The 19,631-nt window shown below is 35.8% G+C and overlaps 1 protein-coding gene across 14 annotated transcripts in view; it reads right to left on the reverse strand.

Annotated features, from left to right (window-relative positions):
* MBTD1 (mbt domain containing 1) overlaps positions 1-19,631 on the reverse strand; it is a 40,392-nt gene that overhangs the window by 7,792 nt on the left and 12,969 nt on the right. For all 14 annotated transcript variants that reach the window (XR_007507387.1, XR_007507386.1, XM_049811437.1 and 11 more), the window contains 10 exons: positions 15,946-16,063; positions 15,153-15,287; positions 14,585-14,673; positions 13,006-13,240; positions 11,650-11,705; positions 11,267-11,371; positions 10,268-10,415; positions 7,572-7,654; positions 7,004-7,238; positions 6,252-6,329 (listed from right to left, as the gene is read on the reverse strand). Coding sequence is in view for 12 of the 14 variants with exons in the window: in XM_049811437.1 (XP_049667394.1) it covers positions 6,252-6,329; positions 7,004-7,238; positions 7,572-7,654; positions 10,268-10,415; positions 11,267-11,371; positions 11,650-11,705; positions 13,006-13,240; positions 14,585-14,673; positions 15,153-15,287; positions 15,946-16,063 (1,282 nt within the window). In the remaining 2 variants the exon portion in view is untranslated. The remainder of the gene's footprint in view (positions 1-6,251; positions 6,330-7,003; positions 7,239-7,571; positions 7,655-10,267; positions 10,416-11,266; positions 11,372-11,649; positions 11,706-13,005; positions 13,241-14,584; positions 14,674-15,152; positions 15,288-15,945; positions 16,064-19,631) is intronic.

Raw genomic sequence — 19,631 nt, forward strand, 5'->3', positions numbered from 1 at the left:
GCTGGGACTGAGCTCTTGGCTAGTGCTGGGAGGCTGGAAGGCCTCCGGGGCTGTCTGTGCTGGAAAGGTTCGATATGGAGGAGGAGTCAACTCGTCATCACCAGAGAAGCCCCTCTGCACCTCACCTGTCATGGGTGGGCTGGACAAACTGACAGGTTTCTTCCCAACTGGTATCTTCCTCTCTAAACATCAAGTCAAACTAAAATAAACGCTTGGGTTAAAGTGCATTAGGTGACTCAGACTGTTCACTGAGAAATGGCTCTGCTTCACATTAACCGATTCTGGAAAACAAGGGCCTCTACAATGGCACCGTTCAGTTATTATTGGGAATTTTGTTCTCAACAACCACACTTTAGTTACCGAATTCTAGAGACTAGCTGACAGGACTTCAAGTGCATTGCTTACAAACATGATCCACTTATTTCATACTCCACCAATGAAACACAAATGCCGTAAATTGCTTCTGTTGCAGCTACACTGCACAGTCAATATACTATCCTCTGGTTGGACACCCAAGACAGAATGGGCTCAGTTCATAACTGCAGTTGTTTCAGTGAGTGTGTCTAACAGTGACAGAAAGGATGGTTCTGGGGAAATAATCCATTCCAGACAAAGTTTATCACCTCCAAAAACCTAGTTTAAAAATACATACTCTTAATTACTTTAGAACGGTGCTTCCCATTTTTACAGTGCCTTACAAACAACAATGCGCATTTCAGTGTTTAGAAAAAATATCTTCTAAAATGCCTTCAGATTATTAAACATTGAATTAATGAAAAAAATGTTATGAAAACATTTTGCATGCAAATTATTAACATGTTTCTCCTTTATCACTAAGATGCTCTGATTCTGTGCCTGAGGAAACTTCTCTACAATATCAGGGACACAAGCACTGCAATACATCACCTCCACTGCTTTCAGCTATATCAAAACTATGGTTGCTAATGCTTAAGTATTCTCAGCACCGTCAGATAAAGACAACCTGACAAACAAAAGCCTAGCCCTGAAGAGACAAGGTAACTAGATTATGCATATGCTAAAGATACCACCATGCTTAAATATTCTTCTTACAAGACAACATCAGGATGAGCCTTTTAAAGAGATAACACCAGAATTAGGCAGAAAGCTGTCTACAGAATCCAGCTTTTAAAATGTTGAGGTCAAATTATCATTTCAATAACCTTATTCCAATATATACACCTACTAGAAAGCAGACAACATGAGCAGATTCTGCATACTACATTATTAATGAATAGTCTAGGCAAACTGATAAGTTACCCTTCAAGTATTCACCTGCACAGCCTTCTGACCAGTAGGCACATGGTACAAAATCCTACCCCCTTGAAATACACACCATGGGAAACAAAACTGGAAGTGATTCTCAAGTATTCGCAAAAGTGCTCACAAAACTTACGCTTGCAATTAGGAATTAACAAGTAACACAGTAACTATCTAGCAAACACACAAACTACATGCAACTTGATCTTCCTTTCTTTGAATAAAAAGTAAGTAGCAATGATGGACACACTGCTGGCTGAGAACACAGTGACAAAGCAGAAGGCATAATTCAAACAGTCCACCTGGTATTGTGCATGCACACAGAATGTCTTATAGTTATAAAACATTCTAATTAAAAAGAAAAAACCTAAAAAGGGTAAAATAAGCACATCTTTACAATCCAAATGCTACTAAATGGGTCACTGTCAACATGACAAGCTGCTTACATAGCAACATAATAAATCTAAGAAAAAATACCAGCTTCATCCAAGGGTGGGCCAGGTAGGATGGTAATTAATTTCTACTCCCTTTTGGACAGTCTTCTTACTTATAATAGACTAAAAACATTGTTAGATTTTTAAGAAAATTATTTCATGCTCTGTGTATCAGTAATCACACCAAAACAAAGTGTTTGGGCATTCCAAACAGTTGACAATAACAAATTATGCTTAAAATAAGTCCTAGGAACATCTGTATTATCAACCTCTCCATAAAAGATGTAACAATCTGACAGGTAATTTTTCTATCTTTATTACTAAATGTGTGCACATTAACTACTTGTAAGTCACACTAACATAAAGGAAAATTAGTTATGTTGCCCATTGTAGCTTTCAAAAAAAGGAATAAAAAAGCACAGCTGTATTCTCAGCTCCAAATTTACTACTTTTTATGGATTAAGAAATTCTCCTAATTGAAGATCTCTTAAAAATCTTCTCTCGTATTCCTTTGTTGTTGAGAAGTAAAACATTATAGCTGGACGCAATGCTTTTTAAGTTGCTCCCATTCAGCGTTGAGTGTTAATTCTGCTGGTTATACTAGTTTCTGTAGTGGCACAGCTGAACAACAGGAGTCTGACTTTCTTCCTTTACCATAATCCCATTACAGCAGAGTTCACTATGTAATCACTTCTCCTCCACATCGAATACATGCTACTCACTTCTCAATGGACTCAGTAAGGAGGTAAAATACTGCACTGGAAATCTGCATCATTATACACAGCAGAATGACTCAAAGACATTCTGCAGTGCATTGTGAGTACATGAAAAAAATATGTGGAAGTAACACTTCTCTGTACTAATCTAGTTTAATTCAGACATATATAGAGCTTCTTTTTAATCAGCTGTGGTTACTTTACCATGAAAGCATTATTACTGCATTATACAGTTTTATGACTGAAATCCTTCTCAAAATAAGACTTTCTATTTATTTTTATTTACAAGTGCTGAACAATAAAAAGCTACAGCAAACATTTTCTTAGTATTATTTCCTGTGACTCAACACTTTTGTTGCCATAACCCACTAAGAATAAACATGTAGGAGGCAGCCAACTACAACTTTTCATGACCTTGTTCTCTCATCTCCTTTTGATGATTAAGCAGATTTCTTAGCATCGAGTAAACAGTCCAGAAAACAAACCCATGAGAAGTTATTCCTTTTTTCCATAGCCCATATTTATTTCAGAGGTTAGTGTGAAACAAAGAACAAATTCCACTATAACAAATCTTCCTATGGCACTAGATAAAGGGAATTTCCTTTCCAGTGTTTGTGTCACACTTACTGTAAGACAGATATCAAGAAACTTTTGCAGAGGTATTCGGTGGAAGAAGGGGGATGAGGTAAGGAGCAGAATGGTCTAGCATAGCTTGCTAAACAAAATCTGCTCAGACAGTCCGGAATTATCCAAGAACAGGTACTACACAAAGGTAATTAATGATATAGCCATCTTTCCCTAGCTTAAGGCAACAGCACTCAGAACTTTCTCTAGATATACTCAAATCAGCTGTTTTTTCTGTACCTGAATTCTATTTAAAAAATACTTCTGCAAGATCCTGAACAGGATCTGGATTTTACTGCTTATTTCCTCAAACAGCAGAAAGAAGAAAGAGTGCAATGTTTGAGGCCCTTAACAAGATGTCGTAAGAACTCCCCAGACACCTGCTTTATCTGTGGCATTCACTGCTCAACTTCTTTTTATGACTGAAAATCAAAATAGCGAAGGTTGCTTTCTGCAATGACTAGCGAAGAAGGTTCCAGTTTGCCTTAACAGATCCATTCACAAATTTACCAGGAAGGCAAGGGTTTTAATTTCTCACATGAGTTCTACACAACTGCAGCACAACTGCACAGCTCTTCGTTTAGGTCAATTTTTCTACCTCAGGAAAAGCCCTAGATAAAAAAGTTTTCTTCTCATTTGACACAATTCTCAAAATCACTGCAGGAAGCTAGGGTAGACCTAACTCAAGGGTTGAGCTTCAGGTTCTACTCAGAATGAAGATATCTGTTTTCTTATCCCAGGTCAACAGGCCCCTTCCTGATAGCTACATCTGTGACGTAACAGAAACCAGTGGATGCATCTTATTTCAATACAACAAACTACTGTTCAAAGATAAAAAGATTTGAAATAAGGGAAATTGATGACAGATTATTTTTTTTTTTTTAGCTCACACAAACCTGTCTGAATATTTTTTTTCCAATCACCTCCAGATTAGCTAATTAATTCCATGAAAAACTATGCTGGTTGAAATTGAATTACTTTAAAATAGGTCAGCATCTGTCTACAGACCCCTGCTCTAGGTTTTATGCAAGAGTTTTCTTAGGGACAGTCAGTTCATATTGCACAATTCAAACTAGCAATTGGTCCATTTAATCAGACTTCACAATGATTGTCATACTCATCTAGAGTTCTTTTCCCTCACCATGTTTAAAGCTTTATTTTTATGAAATCTTTCAATGCTTTCCAATAGTTTCCTCCCATATCTATTACTTTATCTAGGATCAGTGGCCAAAGGCACATGATAGTCCTTTGAAATCCACATTGCCTTTGGAAGTCTCCGATCATAGCATTGCAATACTGAAGTCATCAAAATGACTGATGCTTTGTAAGACAAGGTTGTCCAGAAGTTAAAGACAACATAAGGATTCATCATCAGGAAATACACTTTACTGAGAACAGCTACAAAAAGCATCTGCAAAGCAGCTATACCTCACATATATAGAACTGCATAGTTTGGATTTCAGCAGCCTCTGTATTTCAAAATGAGATTTAAGGGATGGGGGAAAACCCCTGTCTTTCAGGGAACGTGCCTTAAAATTTTAGTTTTGTACTTTGATGAACTAAAGTCTCAGAGCAACAAAACTCTCTGGAAACAAGTCTAAAAAAGTCAAGATGATACAGATTCTAATGTTAGGAAAAGCCTCATGTTCTCACTTAGAAGAGTATTTCACATAATAAAATCTCTCCTAATGTCACATTATGGACTGTTAAAGATTTTTGTTGGTCAGGCTTGCTGACTTGCAGGTAAAATAACTTTCAACATCAACAAAACTGTTGATTTGATTGTCTGCTATTGTCCTATTAGAAAATACCTTGACAACGAAGCAGGGCCAATTCAAGAGGACAGATAATAAACCCTTTTCTGTAGCTGATCTGCCCGTATGTCTGCAGTGTAAAATACTGCACCTTCTTTCCAACTCTCCACTGTTTCCAAGAAAACACCAAGAGAATGAGTCAGCATAGCAATTTGATGCTCCAAACTTAATATGCGTAGTTAGGTTGTCTGGAAGTAGACCATCTACTTCTATCAAGACAAACTATTCATTCTTATGTGGCAGAACCGACCCCCGCCCCCAAGTTGTAATTGGTTCTTTTTAAAAAAAGATACTGTAAAAATCTTGAGTTAAACATCATTAAAAATTGTGTAGTACTTAACAAGACTATAGGCTTACCCTACGTTCTTATTTACCACATCATCTCTTGGCACATGTATTTTTTGTCCAATGGCTGTCATGTTGCTGCTCGTGACTCAAGAGGTAGCTGCCTTTCAAAATTGTCCAGTTATTGGAAAACTGGCTTGAGAACCTTTGGAATAAAGCTGCCATATAAAACTACAATATTGCTTAGAGGAGAGAATACAGATAGATCTGATTTCTAGAGAAGAATCATGGGAGAAGGCACAAGGTCCTCTTACAGCCGGCTGCCTCTACTCCCTTTATTTTACTCATACAAAACAGATTTTCAGTTTAAACCAACAGAGTTATGGAAATAAAAATATAGAGGAATGCAAAACGTGCATTTGTGCAAATTCAGATTGGTTGTGAATTTTGAAGATAACCCGATCCAGAGAGAAACAACTACTTATCGAAAGAACCTGAATACTTCAGATTCTTAAAAATGTCATTACGATGTTTTACTCTGACAAGAATAGTCTAACAGCAATGCTACTTATTGTTCCTGAAAATAACCATAAAAAAAGTTTTATTTACATACAGCTTCCCACGGACGTCTTATCTAAACCACTGGCAAGTAAGTCACTTTTTTGTTCTTTAGGAGCCAGCTAGATGGTAATGTAAATTTTCTACATCTCATTCTTTCTGATCCAAGTAACTTGGTTCCTACTCCTGCACTTGTGTTACAAAGAGCAGAATTAAAACGGTGTTGATACCTGAGTATTTTGTATAAGGCAGTATACCTACACAGTCCAAGTATTATTTAATTAAAATGATGCCTGAATACCAAAAATATTGTAACAGTTGTCCACCTACAATTCATATAGATTGTTATTAGCAACATCAACCCTGCTGCAAGTTATAAAAAAATGGTTATTCTCAATGAAAAAGTTCCTCTTATGGCATACTGCACCTTTAAGCATAAGACCTGCTTACACACAAACATTTCCAAATAGAATAGGGACTCAGGGAGAGACCACAAACTTTTCAAACAATAGGAAAAGTGCAAACACTACTTTGTCACCCACTTTTCTTATGTCCTTTGTACTGTTGTGATTTAGCTTTTTTCTTCTGTTTTGATGAACTTGACTGGCTATCTCTTGATGCTGTAAAAAATTAAGAATTCAGAATTAAAGTTTAGTGTTTTGGAAAAACACTTCAGAATGTATCAAGGCTGCTACACAGTTACAGAATTTCTCCTTAGTGACTGAATGAACAGAATACCTTTATTGTGGGAAAAGCCTCCCCTTAAACTACTAGCAGTAACTACTATTACCCTCCCATTAAACAACTAACAGTTCTCGAAATACAGTTATCAATTATTATCGTATAAATTGACCTGACAGGACAAGTCTTGATGCACCTAAACGAAATACAGTCTTCTCACTTATAGTAAGTACTTTTGCACCTGAACAGCTACGCAAGCACCAAGTTCCCTCAAATTGGGTATGCAAAGCATATATCTTTGCAATCCTGAAGAAAAGTCAGTTCTCAGTGATGTTATCCAGAATCGACGGGTAAATAACAGGTTTTTTTCCCTGGATCAAATAAGCATCTTCTGGCATTAAAAAAATAGTAAGTAGCCCCAGAAATGCCCAGAAGTACTTTAAAAGTAAACGTGGAAGAGATTAGAACTGTGTATTTCTAAGCATTAGCAAGAATTTTTCTATTTTTGTTACGCCTGTTGACCTCACTTGAAACAGATGAAGTTAGGAAAATCATCACCCATGAACAAAGGCCAGTAAGCAACTGTTAACATTATTTACAAAACAGAACTTACATTGTGGCGCTGGAGGCTGTAGTTGATATCCAGTTAGCTGACACCATCCCACTGGATAGAGGTCTGGGGACTCGCAATCCACCCACTGATCATATTCATCTTCCCACCCATCAAAGTGTATCCTCAAAAGACGATGGATAATGCGAGTTACTGTGGCCACACATACCAGGCGAGGTTCCATCAGATCAACAGCTTCCAGTTTCATTCCAACATGAAACCCATGGTTTGGAACTTCCTGGACAAGCAAACACAAACAAGGCAAACATCAGTAAACAAACACGTTAATTAAGATGGTTTAAGCACAGTGTTGCAATGAATATTTCGGTCAACTTAATGCAAGAAAATCCCAAGTAACAGTTATGAAGTTTCATGTACCCCTGCATTTATTTAACATTTCAGAAATATTCACGCTTAATATACTCAAATGATTCTTATTTCTAAAAGTCTGTGTTGTCTTAGTTTTTTGAAACTGTATTTAATGAAATGGGTCAATCCCATTGACTATACAGACAGAAATTTAAAGAAAATACTAATTACAGTTTAAATACACACGTATAATGTTCATTACCTTATTGAAGAGCTTTACAGGTGCTGCTATTGAGTCAGTTTCCCTGAGGTAGTCAAACCATTTAAAAGGGAGTTTTGCATAACCTGTGAATTTTAAACAACATTTTCATACATCAACAGCAAACTCCACGCATAAGAACAACAACAAAAATAGTATATTGGCACTGTGTTACAGCTAAAAAGGTAACAAAGAAGCAAAACATTAACATCAGAAACTTCCACTCTCTGCGCTTTGGTCTAAGGGACAAGACAGTCACCTGGACGCTGCCCATTTGCAACAAACAGATGAATGAACCTCTGGATAGTATAGAAAGTGTAATTTCACGTTAACATTAGTAATTCGTACTTGAAGCTTTCTGTCCACGTAGATCCTTCATCTCTACAATGCCCCACACAAATGACCCAGAACAGATCATGTAATTAAGCACATCCAGTGTCTTTCCTGTGTCTTTCCTGTGGGGAAAGAGCTCCACTACTGAAACACTTGAATTGTTAATAACAGAGTGGTAAGAACAAACATGGATATTTTAAAACTTGAATAAGGCTAAAAATAGCAATAATATGGAAAATTACAGGATTTTTTCCCCAATTTTAAAAGCTATTATAAAGGGAAGAAAATAATCTCTCAAATAGATTTAGCTTTTGTTCATCTACTGAATATGCATAAAACACGCAGGACTATTTATTACTTTAGGCAACTTCTACAACTGCTTAAACCAACAATTCTCAAATTCTAGCTGGAGCAACATCGGCTTGAAAGATTTCTTTGCAGTAGTATGCAGTGTTGGACATTCTGAAAAGATTGCAGCATAGTGGGCACGCCATGGGGAGCTATGGGAAACAGCTGCATCTCATCCAAGTGGGGGTAGAGAGCTCCCACTGAGTCATAGCTCAGTACTGCAGGGCCAGACTCATCAGGTAGGTAACATTCACAGCCCAAAATGCAATCCCATTCTTGAAAGCATCTCAGCATCTTCATCTTCTACTGATTTCAGTGAGAGATGAAGATGTCTGGAAGGAATGAGCTTGTAAACATGAAGTCCAATGATTTCACAGCAACTTAAAGTTATCCACATTGCTAAATGTACTTTGGAAAAGAGCTTTCACGTTAGGTATGCAATATCTGCATGAACAGATGTAGCTGGATAGCTAATTAATACGGGCAATAACGTATCAGTTTTGCATACTAATAATTTTCTTCTTAATGCACTGTTCCTCTGGCTAGACCAGCGTATTTGTACGCAAGTCCTTTAATTAACTTCTCACCACACACACTAGAGACATGCGCTTGTGGTCCTTGTTGGAGTATTCAGAATTAAGAAACTGTCCATTTTCAAGCCCACAATTTGGAAAGCAAAATACACCTCTTCTAAGAGCTAGGAAGCTTTGATCACTTTGATCCTATTAAATATGCTAATGTGCATTATGTTCTGTATTTTACTCCCGTTAATTCCTCTTTCAAATGACTTTTAGATTATTGCTTGTGTGATTTACAATCACGTCTCAGTGGATGATACAGGACTGTTACAGAAAACCGCAATAAAAGGGAAAATATACATGTAGATAAAGGTTGCCACCATACAAGACACATAGAAATGCATTAACAACAAAATTCACATACTATTGTGTAAGGAGTGTTTGAAAAGTAAAGGGGAAAAGTTTCATCATAGAAGGGATTTTTTTTTCCTATTCTGTATCATCAATTTAATGTATTTATTTCTAAATTTATTGATATGTATTGATATGCATGCTTTTTCCTCCCACAAAAACTCTTCCTATTGCAAGAGACTCTTGCACCACATTTTTGAGGGGTGATTATGCCCATGAATTTCTAGGCAATAAATTCATTAAATGACCTGACTGAAAAATAATAGTAAATCTGTCCAACTGCATTTTCCACATACTCAAAAGATGACAGAATCATTAGCGTGCAATAAAGAAAATTATATGAAATTATTTTCTTTATGTTGCATTACACTGTCTTTGTAGTTATTACCTAGAAAAATAATTCAATAAATACTAGTAGAAGCCTGCAGTAATGAGAATGGAGAAAAAAATCCATAGAAAAACATTATTATCTGCTGTTATACAGCTAGTTACAATCCTCTTTATAAATTGCTAGACCAAGACAATAAAATGGAAAAATGAAGGCAATACAGTCTTCTGTAGGCGTATGTGCTAGTGGACGGACAGCTTTTTCTCACAGAAAGGACTACACAGCATACAGCTCTAATGGCTACTTCCTTGAAGCTCAAGTTTGTGCATATTCTTCAAAAAAAATTAACTGGTATTATTGCTAATTAGCCTAAGTCTGAGTTTCTTTACAGTGTTCGTTAATCTTTTTGGTGGCCAGGACTTCCCAAGCAATGACATATTCTAAACAGTCCTTCTAGTGACTAGCATACTTCCCATTCACTAAATGGATATACTATTCAACTAGTGGCTATGCTTAATTTCTGACAGCAAATTTTAGCCAAAGAATCAATCTGATGCTCAATTTGACTTTTTCTAAATGCAAAGTTTGTTATCTCTCCTTCAGATTACTTTGAAGTTATGCTGTTTTATTTGTTTCAGACTTCAGAAAGTCCTAAAACATGACATGAGTTTTGTAGACTGAGTTAAGAAACAAAGCATATGGCACATACAATATCACTGAAAAATATTCAAAATAAAATGTGGTCAGAATGCTATATGTACCTCTGGGTGGAGTTAGTTCAATCATGTTAATTTCACAGAAACCAACAGGGAAAATAGAAGGGGAAGTGGCATGGTAACAAAACCAATCAGACCCATCTGCTGCTTCTGAGCCATCAATCCCAATCATAAGATAGCCATCTGCTAAAACCTTTGTAAAGAAAAACAAAATTTTACATTAAATACCTTTAACTGCGTGATAAGGCTAAAAAGAAAGCATGCCATGTTTCAAAAGAGTGGAAAGTAACTCAATAATAATGGAAGCACACCTAGAAGGACATTCAATTATCACAAAACAAAAAAACGCAAATCACACCTGTCTCCAAGATGGTGTGTACTATTGTCAAATGCACCTTTGTTAACTGCAAAGTTATGAGATGAACATTTCCTTTTTCTGATCTCTAGTTTATTTTTCTCATGAACACCAGTTCTACATCTAAAGCTTTATAAATCAGTCTACTCTTTAGCTTGCAAGGATATTCTGCACACCATTAATAAGAAAAAAAGACTCAAAATCATAACCACACCCCTCATTGGTAAGGTTATGCAATTCTACTAAGCTACTTGTTATATTTTCTTCCTCTATTAAAACAGATTTCATGTAGATGGGCTCCCTTTCAATCAAGCTAGGAAAGAAGTACACACTTCAAATGTCTTCATAGACTTCTGCAAGTAAGCAAGATGAGGTTTCTTTTTGAACAGTTGCAAAACACTTGGTATAATTAACAGAAAATTGTCCTGCAAATTAATCTCACAAATATATTATATTCTAATTAAAGGTAAGGCTAAATTTCCAGAGATTAAAGTAAAAATAAAAAAAAATTACGTAAGTATATTCTTTTTCATAGCAGTTGTATATAAACAATTAATGAACGTATTCCATAAACATTCACTGTGCGAATTCACTGCATCTATTTTCAGTTTTTTGTTTCAAACCTAAATAAAGGTGAGTGAAAAAAGGATTCCTATCTACCTTCCCAAAATACACATTTGTCTTCTTACCTTTCTAATAGTTGCCACACATATTGCCGAAAGGTTTAAGGGGTCTATAGCTTCCAATTTCATTCCTTCTTTAAACCATTCTCCAGCTGCGTCAACCTCTTTTACCTAAAGAATCACATAACAGCACCAGAAACTAAGAATCTAATAAGCCTGGAACAAAATATAACCCCACACTGCCAAAGAAACAGACTGAAATACCTGTTCTATCACCTCTGCTTATGTCAGGGAGGCCAAATTAAATCAGTGCTTGAATAAAAAAAAGTAATGCTTGTGCAGGGCATATTTCCAGGACTTAAGTAGAATTTTAGGTCTGTTTTACACACACCAGGAACTAGAGGTCCTCATCAACTCCAAGAAAACACTGTTCTTGCTAGCAAACTCACCTTCATAAATAAATGCGGGGGTGCATCAAAATGTCCATCCTGTTTCTTTGTAATATCTACAAGGAATAATAGTACATATTATTCAGAAATTTTGTTAATAGAGCAGACAGTATGTTTTTCTGAATTTGTTAACATATCATGCAATCATTGGTGTGGGAGGCCCACAGTTTATAAGATGACTACCACAAAAATCTGGAGGACATAATTTTCCTTACTGACTTCTACCTGAAACACCTCTATAACACAAATCTCATTTATGGAAAAATCCCAATATCCAATATTTACGAGAGCACTTGATTATGTCACGATATTGATACAAATATACCTATAGGCTTTTGCAAAAAGAGGGGCAAGTAAACTATTTTGTAGTATGTTACGACAAAAAACTCTATTTATATATTTTTTTATATAATTATAGATAAGCACTTTAAAGACATATATATGGCTGGTTTTAGCCAGCTGTTGAATAGTACTTTCCAAGGGGTATCCCTGGAACTCTGTTAGAGACATTATTTCTGGGAAGTAGCACTGTTCTTGATTTCTTTAACTACTCTTATTTATAAATGGTTTCAGTGAAAGTTTAAGTGCTAGGATAACCAGAGGTTTTCCTGAAGGGATGCCTTGTGGAATGTTTTACAGAAATTCTGTTTCTGACAAGGGATACAAGCTCAATGGAGCCGAAAAATATTAAAACACAGACTTTTTTTTTTTTTTTTTTAGAAGCCTTAGATATTTCAAATTACAAGTATTTTTGTATTTTAGATAACAAGGGCCTTAACTGGGTACCATCTATTAGGCTGTCACTTCATGTTCCCTGCCCATCTCCTAATGCCCTCTAAAACATGTAAATCTTGCAATATAAAAATATTAGATAGACACTAAAGTTGCAAGTAAAAAAAAAATAATCAGTATCTAATAGGATACTTGCACATGTTGTATTGTACAAAAAAGACAAATGTGAAGAAACTAGGAGTTCGTGGAGCAGGACTGTATCATTCCAGATATCACCATGAAAAACTAGGTTTACCATACTTGAATATTGAAGTTCAAGGTTTTCCTGCCTAGACAGTTTGTTAACGACTACTAACTGTTAAATCTTCCTAGATACCAACACTACAAATCAACCTGAAATTTATTTTGGCTTTTCCAATGCTGCAAAACCCACTAATTATACTTTTGACTGAAACTCCTGAATGTAATATAATCAGTAAAACCCTTGGGCCGCATTACATAAATGTTTAAGGGTCATTATTCAAGCTAGTCTTATTAATTTTATAAAGTGACAGTACTGCTTAAGTCAGACTTCCCCAAGCCAATACTACCCACAAAGACACCTCTAAAACACAACAAGCTTACCAGATCTTTTGAATCTGTGTCCTATACTTCGAGACCAACCAATATGATGAATGAGTGGACTGTACATATGGCACCAGAAGTCATCAGTTTTGTCTTCACTTTCTTCATACACCAATCTTAACCGTCCCCCAATGACACTTTCTACAACTGCTACCCTTGTTCGACAAAGATGTGTTTTGTCAACAACTTCTACTCTCATGGAAGTTTTGAACGGATACTGCATACTCTCAGACACCTTAAAGTAACAGAAAAAAACCCATTCTGTAAGAATATACTCTGTTTTTCCTCAGTCATCTGTCTTCTGCTATTGAAATGCAGTATCAATGCACTTTTCATTTAATTCAAGTACTTGTTAATCAACCTGCAAAAATGACACAGACGATTTCACTTATATTTCATTGTACCTGGGGAGAAATGAAATGTTTCAGAAAACTAAGTAGAATAGATCCTACAATGCTTTAATTGTATCAAGTACAGCCCCTAATACAATTCTCACACAGGTTAGAGGAATTTTCCATTGAAGGTTACAGGAATTTTCCATTGACTTAGTGAAAGTTTGTTCAGTTGTTAACAATGGATAAAATTACCTTAAGGAACAATTTTAACCAAAACAAAAGCAAAAAAAAAGGTGGGGTTTTTTTTCTTTGTCATCCACTCAAAATATAGCACTTTAAAAAATTGGATTAAAATACTTTGTTATAAAAAGGCATGGAAAACAAACCTTCAACATAATTAAAGTTGGCCACTCACAAACATATTTCTTCATAATATACACCAAAAAGAAAGGAAGAGAATGAAAATAGATGTTAATCTGCCTTGTGAGAATACATTTTGTTTAAAAATCAGTATCTGCCACTAGCCATTTCCATTACGAACTCCCCAAAGTGTTGAGATCTTGCCAATTTAATTCGGCTTCCAACCGAGCCAATTTTTAAATAGAAATGAACAACTGCAGGATGATTTTTGGTGATTTTTTTCTTTTTTTAATATTAGATGCGGTGTAAGGCAACAAATAAGTCTCATATTCCTACTAAAAGCTATGTACCATCTCACAATATTAGTAAGTAAACTTACAGCACACTATACAGGCAGCTGCCACACTTAAAGACATGACTTAGACAGCAAAAAAATCTAGTCCAGAGCAGATGAAAAGTATTAACAGGTATGTACATCTAAATATGTGCTATATGAACACATTTTGTTCAGTTTCTTGAAATAGTGCATGATAAAAATAATTCCTGAATTAGAAAAATCAGTTTTTAATTTTTCTTATGTATTACAGGGTAGCTTATTAGCACTTTTTTTTTTTTTTAATTGGGGTATTTTAGAATTACAATAGACTAACTAGTTTTTAAAGAAAATTACTGTGTGCTAGAGGAAACAGTTTTCCAAATACATACTGACAAGTGTGGACATAAATGGAGAATAGAGATTCAAAGGAAAACTGTATTTAAGGGAAGAAACTACTGTATCATCTTCACTATAAAAGGAGCTCATGTGCCATTGTAAAATACTTCAGTTCTTCACATTGTGCTGCAATTTCGTTTATAGTACATCATTGATATTGCATCAGCCTTACCTTCTGAGAAAAGTCAGGAGGAAGTGTTTTGGCACCAGTAAGTCGTTTCACTAGAAAAGCTTTCCAGTTTGTGTATTTGTGTTGGATGGCTGTTGCAAATGAAGGGGAAAAAATAAGCCACTGATTTTTTAATTGTGTCCGTTAGAGACAATATTAGAGTCTGGAATATGTAAAGAAGAAATCCCAGATGACTGTTAAAAAGCCTGGATGACAATAATGACAAAAACCTCTTTAGAGAATGAATGCTACCCAAGATTAAGTTTATGGGTATGTCAGGGCAAAGACTTTAATAACAAAATATAAATAAAATCAGTGCATGTTCACATCACTGATTAGCTAACTGCTTCCACCTTGATCTTAAAAACTTTAAGTTGCATCAGATGGGCTACTCCAAGAAACACTTTCAGCATCAGTCAAGTCCTTATCTTTCCAAAAGTTAAAATGATTTATTCATAACTGTTGAAAGACTTGCTATGGTAAAAAAATACTTTGATATCTGGACCATGAGCAAATTTAGTTTAATAAGGAAAGACTTTGATATCAATCAGTAAGGCTATTATTTACATACTTCGAGGAGGGACTAGGGGCTTCCCACTAGTTGCACACCAACCAACTGGGTGGATGTCAGACCCACAAACGTTGCACCAGAAGTCAAGACTTGAATCATTTTCAAAGCCTTCATATCTTAGCAGAGCATTGTAGCCTGAAAGAAAGCAATCCCATTTAAAAAAAAGACAAAAATTAAACAAGACTATAAAAAATGTATTGGTATTTCTTTACCAATCATAATGTATATTACATTGGATTTTCTAGACTATCAATTTTTATAGAACATTATTCTTATGGCACATTTCTGCATGTTATTAATGCACAGAATGGATTACTTTGATAAATGTGCATGTGCTATCATGTAAGTCAAATTTTAATTAAAATTCTTGAACTATAAACCTTTAGAAGTTATATGTAGGAGGACAAAATTAATTAGTTACCCATAGAATCTGCTTTTTCATCTTAGTTATGTGACCTTGAAGTTTTAACTTCTAACCAAGAAAAGTGATTTGTATAACGAGGCTTACTTGCTAGCTATTATAAAATTTCCTATCTCCTCATTACGCACCACTTTTACTGTACTCTGAGACAATATAAAAAACCCAAAGCACTAGCCATTCGTAAGCATCACTGAAAGCACTCTAAAACAGTGTAATGTCGTGATAGTGCTGGAACATATAACCTATTGACACAGCTCTGACAACCTAACCAGTGTCAACATTATACTAACCAGGTGACCACTGACTAAATTATTAGCTCCCTTCACACAGTTATTTTGATTATTTTAATAACTTCAACTAAAATATATTTACCTGCTAATTTTACAATTCCAGCTATCCAGAAGACTTTGGTAGGTAGGCTGCAGTCCGTGTTTGGAACCTCCACTCGCACTCCTTCTGAGATATCACCCCAGCACGTCCCCATAGGTGCCTATCATTTAAGGTAGGGGTGAAAAAAAGTCACCAGTTCACCACATGAAAATACTTATTTTTTATCAGTGTTTTACGAGTGACTTAAGACAAAACAATCAATATACACGATAAGACATAAGCATATGTTTAGAGAACACTCTTCCTATGAAAACCTAGCTTGGTTTTGATTTGAAGCTTATGTGTAGTATTGTAATTGTATACAATTATTACTGTGTATTTCCTGCAAAAACTATAGGATTCCAAGTTTAAAAAAACCGTACAGCACAAGCACAAACTGCATATACTCACAGGTCAGCTTTATTCTACTGTGTTTCAACTTGGTGCAGGCTACTGATTTTAGTGGGAATGGTGTAATTCCTCTGCAATTCTACTTGCAAGAAAATTATGGTACCTTAAATTCATACCTGTACCACAGACAAAGTCTTTAAATTTTGTAAATCACAAACATTCCTGAAAAAAATGCCTAAAAGTTATTTCTTGAATATATTCTGATGATTTATTATGGTGGGGTTTATCACCCACTGGTTCACATCCTCTCAGAGGAACAGGCTTTCATATCACCTGCAAGTGATCATTCCATCAAGCAAGCAAAAAGAAGAGAAGGCTGAGTGGCACCTTTTTAATGAATGCCAAAAGGAAAAGCACAGCAAGATTCCTCACACACTGTCCTGAAGGCTTAGACTAATGTGTTAGTAACAAAAAGAAACACAAGCTTGATGAACTACTAAGGATTTGTGGAAACTAGAAATATAAATTACATTTAGTTGGCTATCTCAAGAACGTTTTGTTGAACAGAGCATCGTGAAAAGACAGTCAAAGATGGTATCATAGAGATATCAGAAACACACAGTGCTGAAGAATCTAAAACCTTAAAAGTTACTCAACTGAAGTTATAGTGGCAACACAACAGAAAATGACTCAGTCTGCATTTCACTTGAGACGACCAAGAAGGGAAAGATTTGGATTTGGGGTACTTCAGAACAACAGTCATATCAATTCTAAGGTGTTCTGAGAAAAATAAATTCTTATCAGTTCAGAGAATATCCAGATATCACAGGGACAATTAAAGGGATCCTCCGGTTCCATACCATAGTGGACAGACAGTATTCTAAGGCTGTCTCTCATTTACAAACCTCTTTGCAAACAAAGAATTTAACTGCTCAGTGCAAATAGCCTCCAACTTCACAGAATTCTGGCCAAAAGCCACAAGTGAAGAAACTTGGATTACTCCTGAATGATTGCAAATCACAATACTGGAATTTTGCTGGCAATCAGCAATAGCCAACTAGTAGCCCTAAAAGCCAAAAACTTATCTTAAAAAGGGATACCCTTAACTAGTACAGATATTTGAGGCTAGGCATGCAACACTCAAAACTAGTTTTAACTATTAAAGGAAAAATAAGTTATTACAAGTATGCCAGTTTCTTATTCTTGAAGCCTGGTCTCTTCATGTTCTGCTATGTCCCATCTACACCAGTCTAGACTGCAGAGCTCTTTTCTGCCACCTGGCAGACAGAGGAAAAAACAACTCGAAAGATAATGGCTTATTTTCACACACAAAATATGCAGATACAGCTTCTTAATCAAGTCCTATTACATATTCTCTATCAACTCTAAATTGACATGTGTAGATTTTTGAATTGAATTGGGGAAATAAACTTTTCAAACTGCATATTTTAGTAAATCTTGTTGCCTTGTATAGAGATACAGATCAGGCCAAACAATCTAAAATAGCAGTACTGAATAAGTTCATAATCCAGCTGCACTTAATTGACAGATATTTTACTGCCTGCTCATCTATTCAGTTGATTCAGAGAGAAAAGTATATAGAAACACTTCTCCTCACATCAAATAGTAATGGAAATGTCACAAATTTTTATTTCTAGAACATGGATTGGTATAGAGGGAAATAGCAGAAAGTTAAATTTGTCCTTGTCTGTGAAAATATTGGTTCTGCTAGTTCTCCTACACCAATCCATATGGCTCACCCTTTAGAAGAAGGAAGCCATCCTGTGTAGCATCACTACTGAAATGCCAGATAACACTACTGTCTTGAAGTGATGGCTTACAGTATACCTGGTATACTGTGCCATCTTTTCCTTTTTCACTCATTATGAATATTCTTAAGGGAGGAAGACTGGATAAACCAGGGCTATAAGAGCCATCTTCCTTCACGTCTTCTCTATCTTCATCTGATTAACCAATCAATGTTTGCACAGTGCTTTGAAAAACTCAAAGCACTATGTAAGCGTTAAGTCTTATTCATCTGCTGGCTGGAAGGGTAAATCTGAAGTCTGGATTGGCATAGTGCGAACTAGCAGAACCATAATTTACAGGTAAGAACAAATTTACCTTTCAGACTCATGACGAAGAGATCCACTTCACGTCACTCCCAAACAAGGAAGATCTGGTTCATCGCTTCCTGCGCCAGGAGATGACTTGAGAGGGTTTATCTGTGAGCAGCAGCTGCCTTCTCTGCAAGGTAAGTTGCAATCAGGAAGGTCCTGTTTGACAGGAGCACCTAAAGGCTACGTATCCCCACATGTCTAGGTGAACAAAGATCTTGTGGGTTAAATGAGCTCATGGCTCTCGTGGCTTCTAAAGGTTTTGGATGGCACCGACATTGCCATGATTTCAGAGTTGAAACTTGAATCAGGATTTTAATGGCAAAGTGATGCTACCAATTCCTGAAGCATAAGGCTACAATGCTGAAGGCTTGTGTGTGAACAGTACCCCAACAAAAAGTAATGCCAGAGCAGACAATATGCAAAATGGTCTAAAGTTAAAAAGTTCAAAGCAAAGCACTGTCACCTGGTGTAAAATCCTGGAAAAGCTCCCTTAAAGCAAACTATTCGTTTATTTTAATAACAAAAGAAACCAAGAGAATGAAAATATTTCAGCTCAGAATAAAATTCAACTGGAAGAAAGATTGAAAAATTCTTAACTTCAGGAAATGTGCATCTCACTAGCAACAGAGTGGAAAAGAATAATTACTATTAATTGTGCATTAAGTTGTACATTAAGTAGTACTGACAAATGACTCAAGGCACTGTAGTTGCTTTCATTTCTAGGAATGGTTTGAGCTAATAAAAGCAAATATAGAAAAAACTGTTTAGAAGAAAATGAAATTGGAATGCAGGTTAGCAATGAGCCCATTGTATGTTACTAAGCTATAACACAATATTAAACCCATTAAATTAAGAGTTTTCATCCCTGCATCAGCTACTGCTGCATGTCTGATTAACGCAGTTTTTTAAAAAAAAAAAAGCTGCAAGGTGCACAAGCTGTAATTCTGGCTTTATCACAGGCTTCCTATATGACACTGAACTATAAAGTAGGCGTAGTTGTACTGTTGCTAGTGAATTTCATTAGTGTTACTCAACACTGAAGTCTGGAATGAAGGTAACAGGGAAGTACAAGAGCCACAATAAGGGCAGTGAAAGACTGAAATTAATTCTTCCCATATGGAGAAAGAGATAGAGAGAACTTCAAGATTTAAATGTTTTAATTCTAAAATGTAACTGGTTTAAATTGAAGAGGAAATAATTCTCCAGGCAAAAAACCCA

The sequence above is a fragment of the Accipiter gentilis genome, chromosome 10 (genome assembly GCF_929443795.1).
Source record: "Accipiter gentilis chromosome 10, bAccGen1.1, whole genome shotgun sequence".
NCBI lineage: Eukaryota > Metazoa > Chordata > Aves > Accipitriformes > Accipitridae > Astur > Astur gentilis.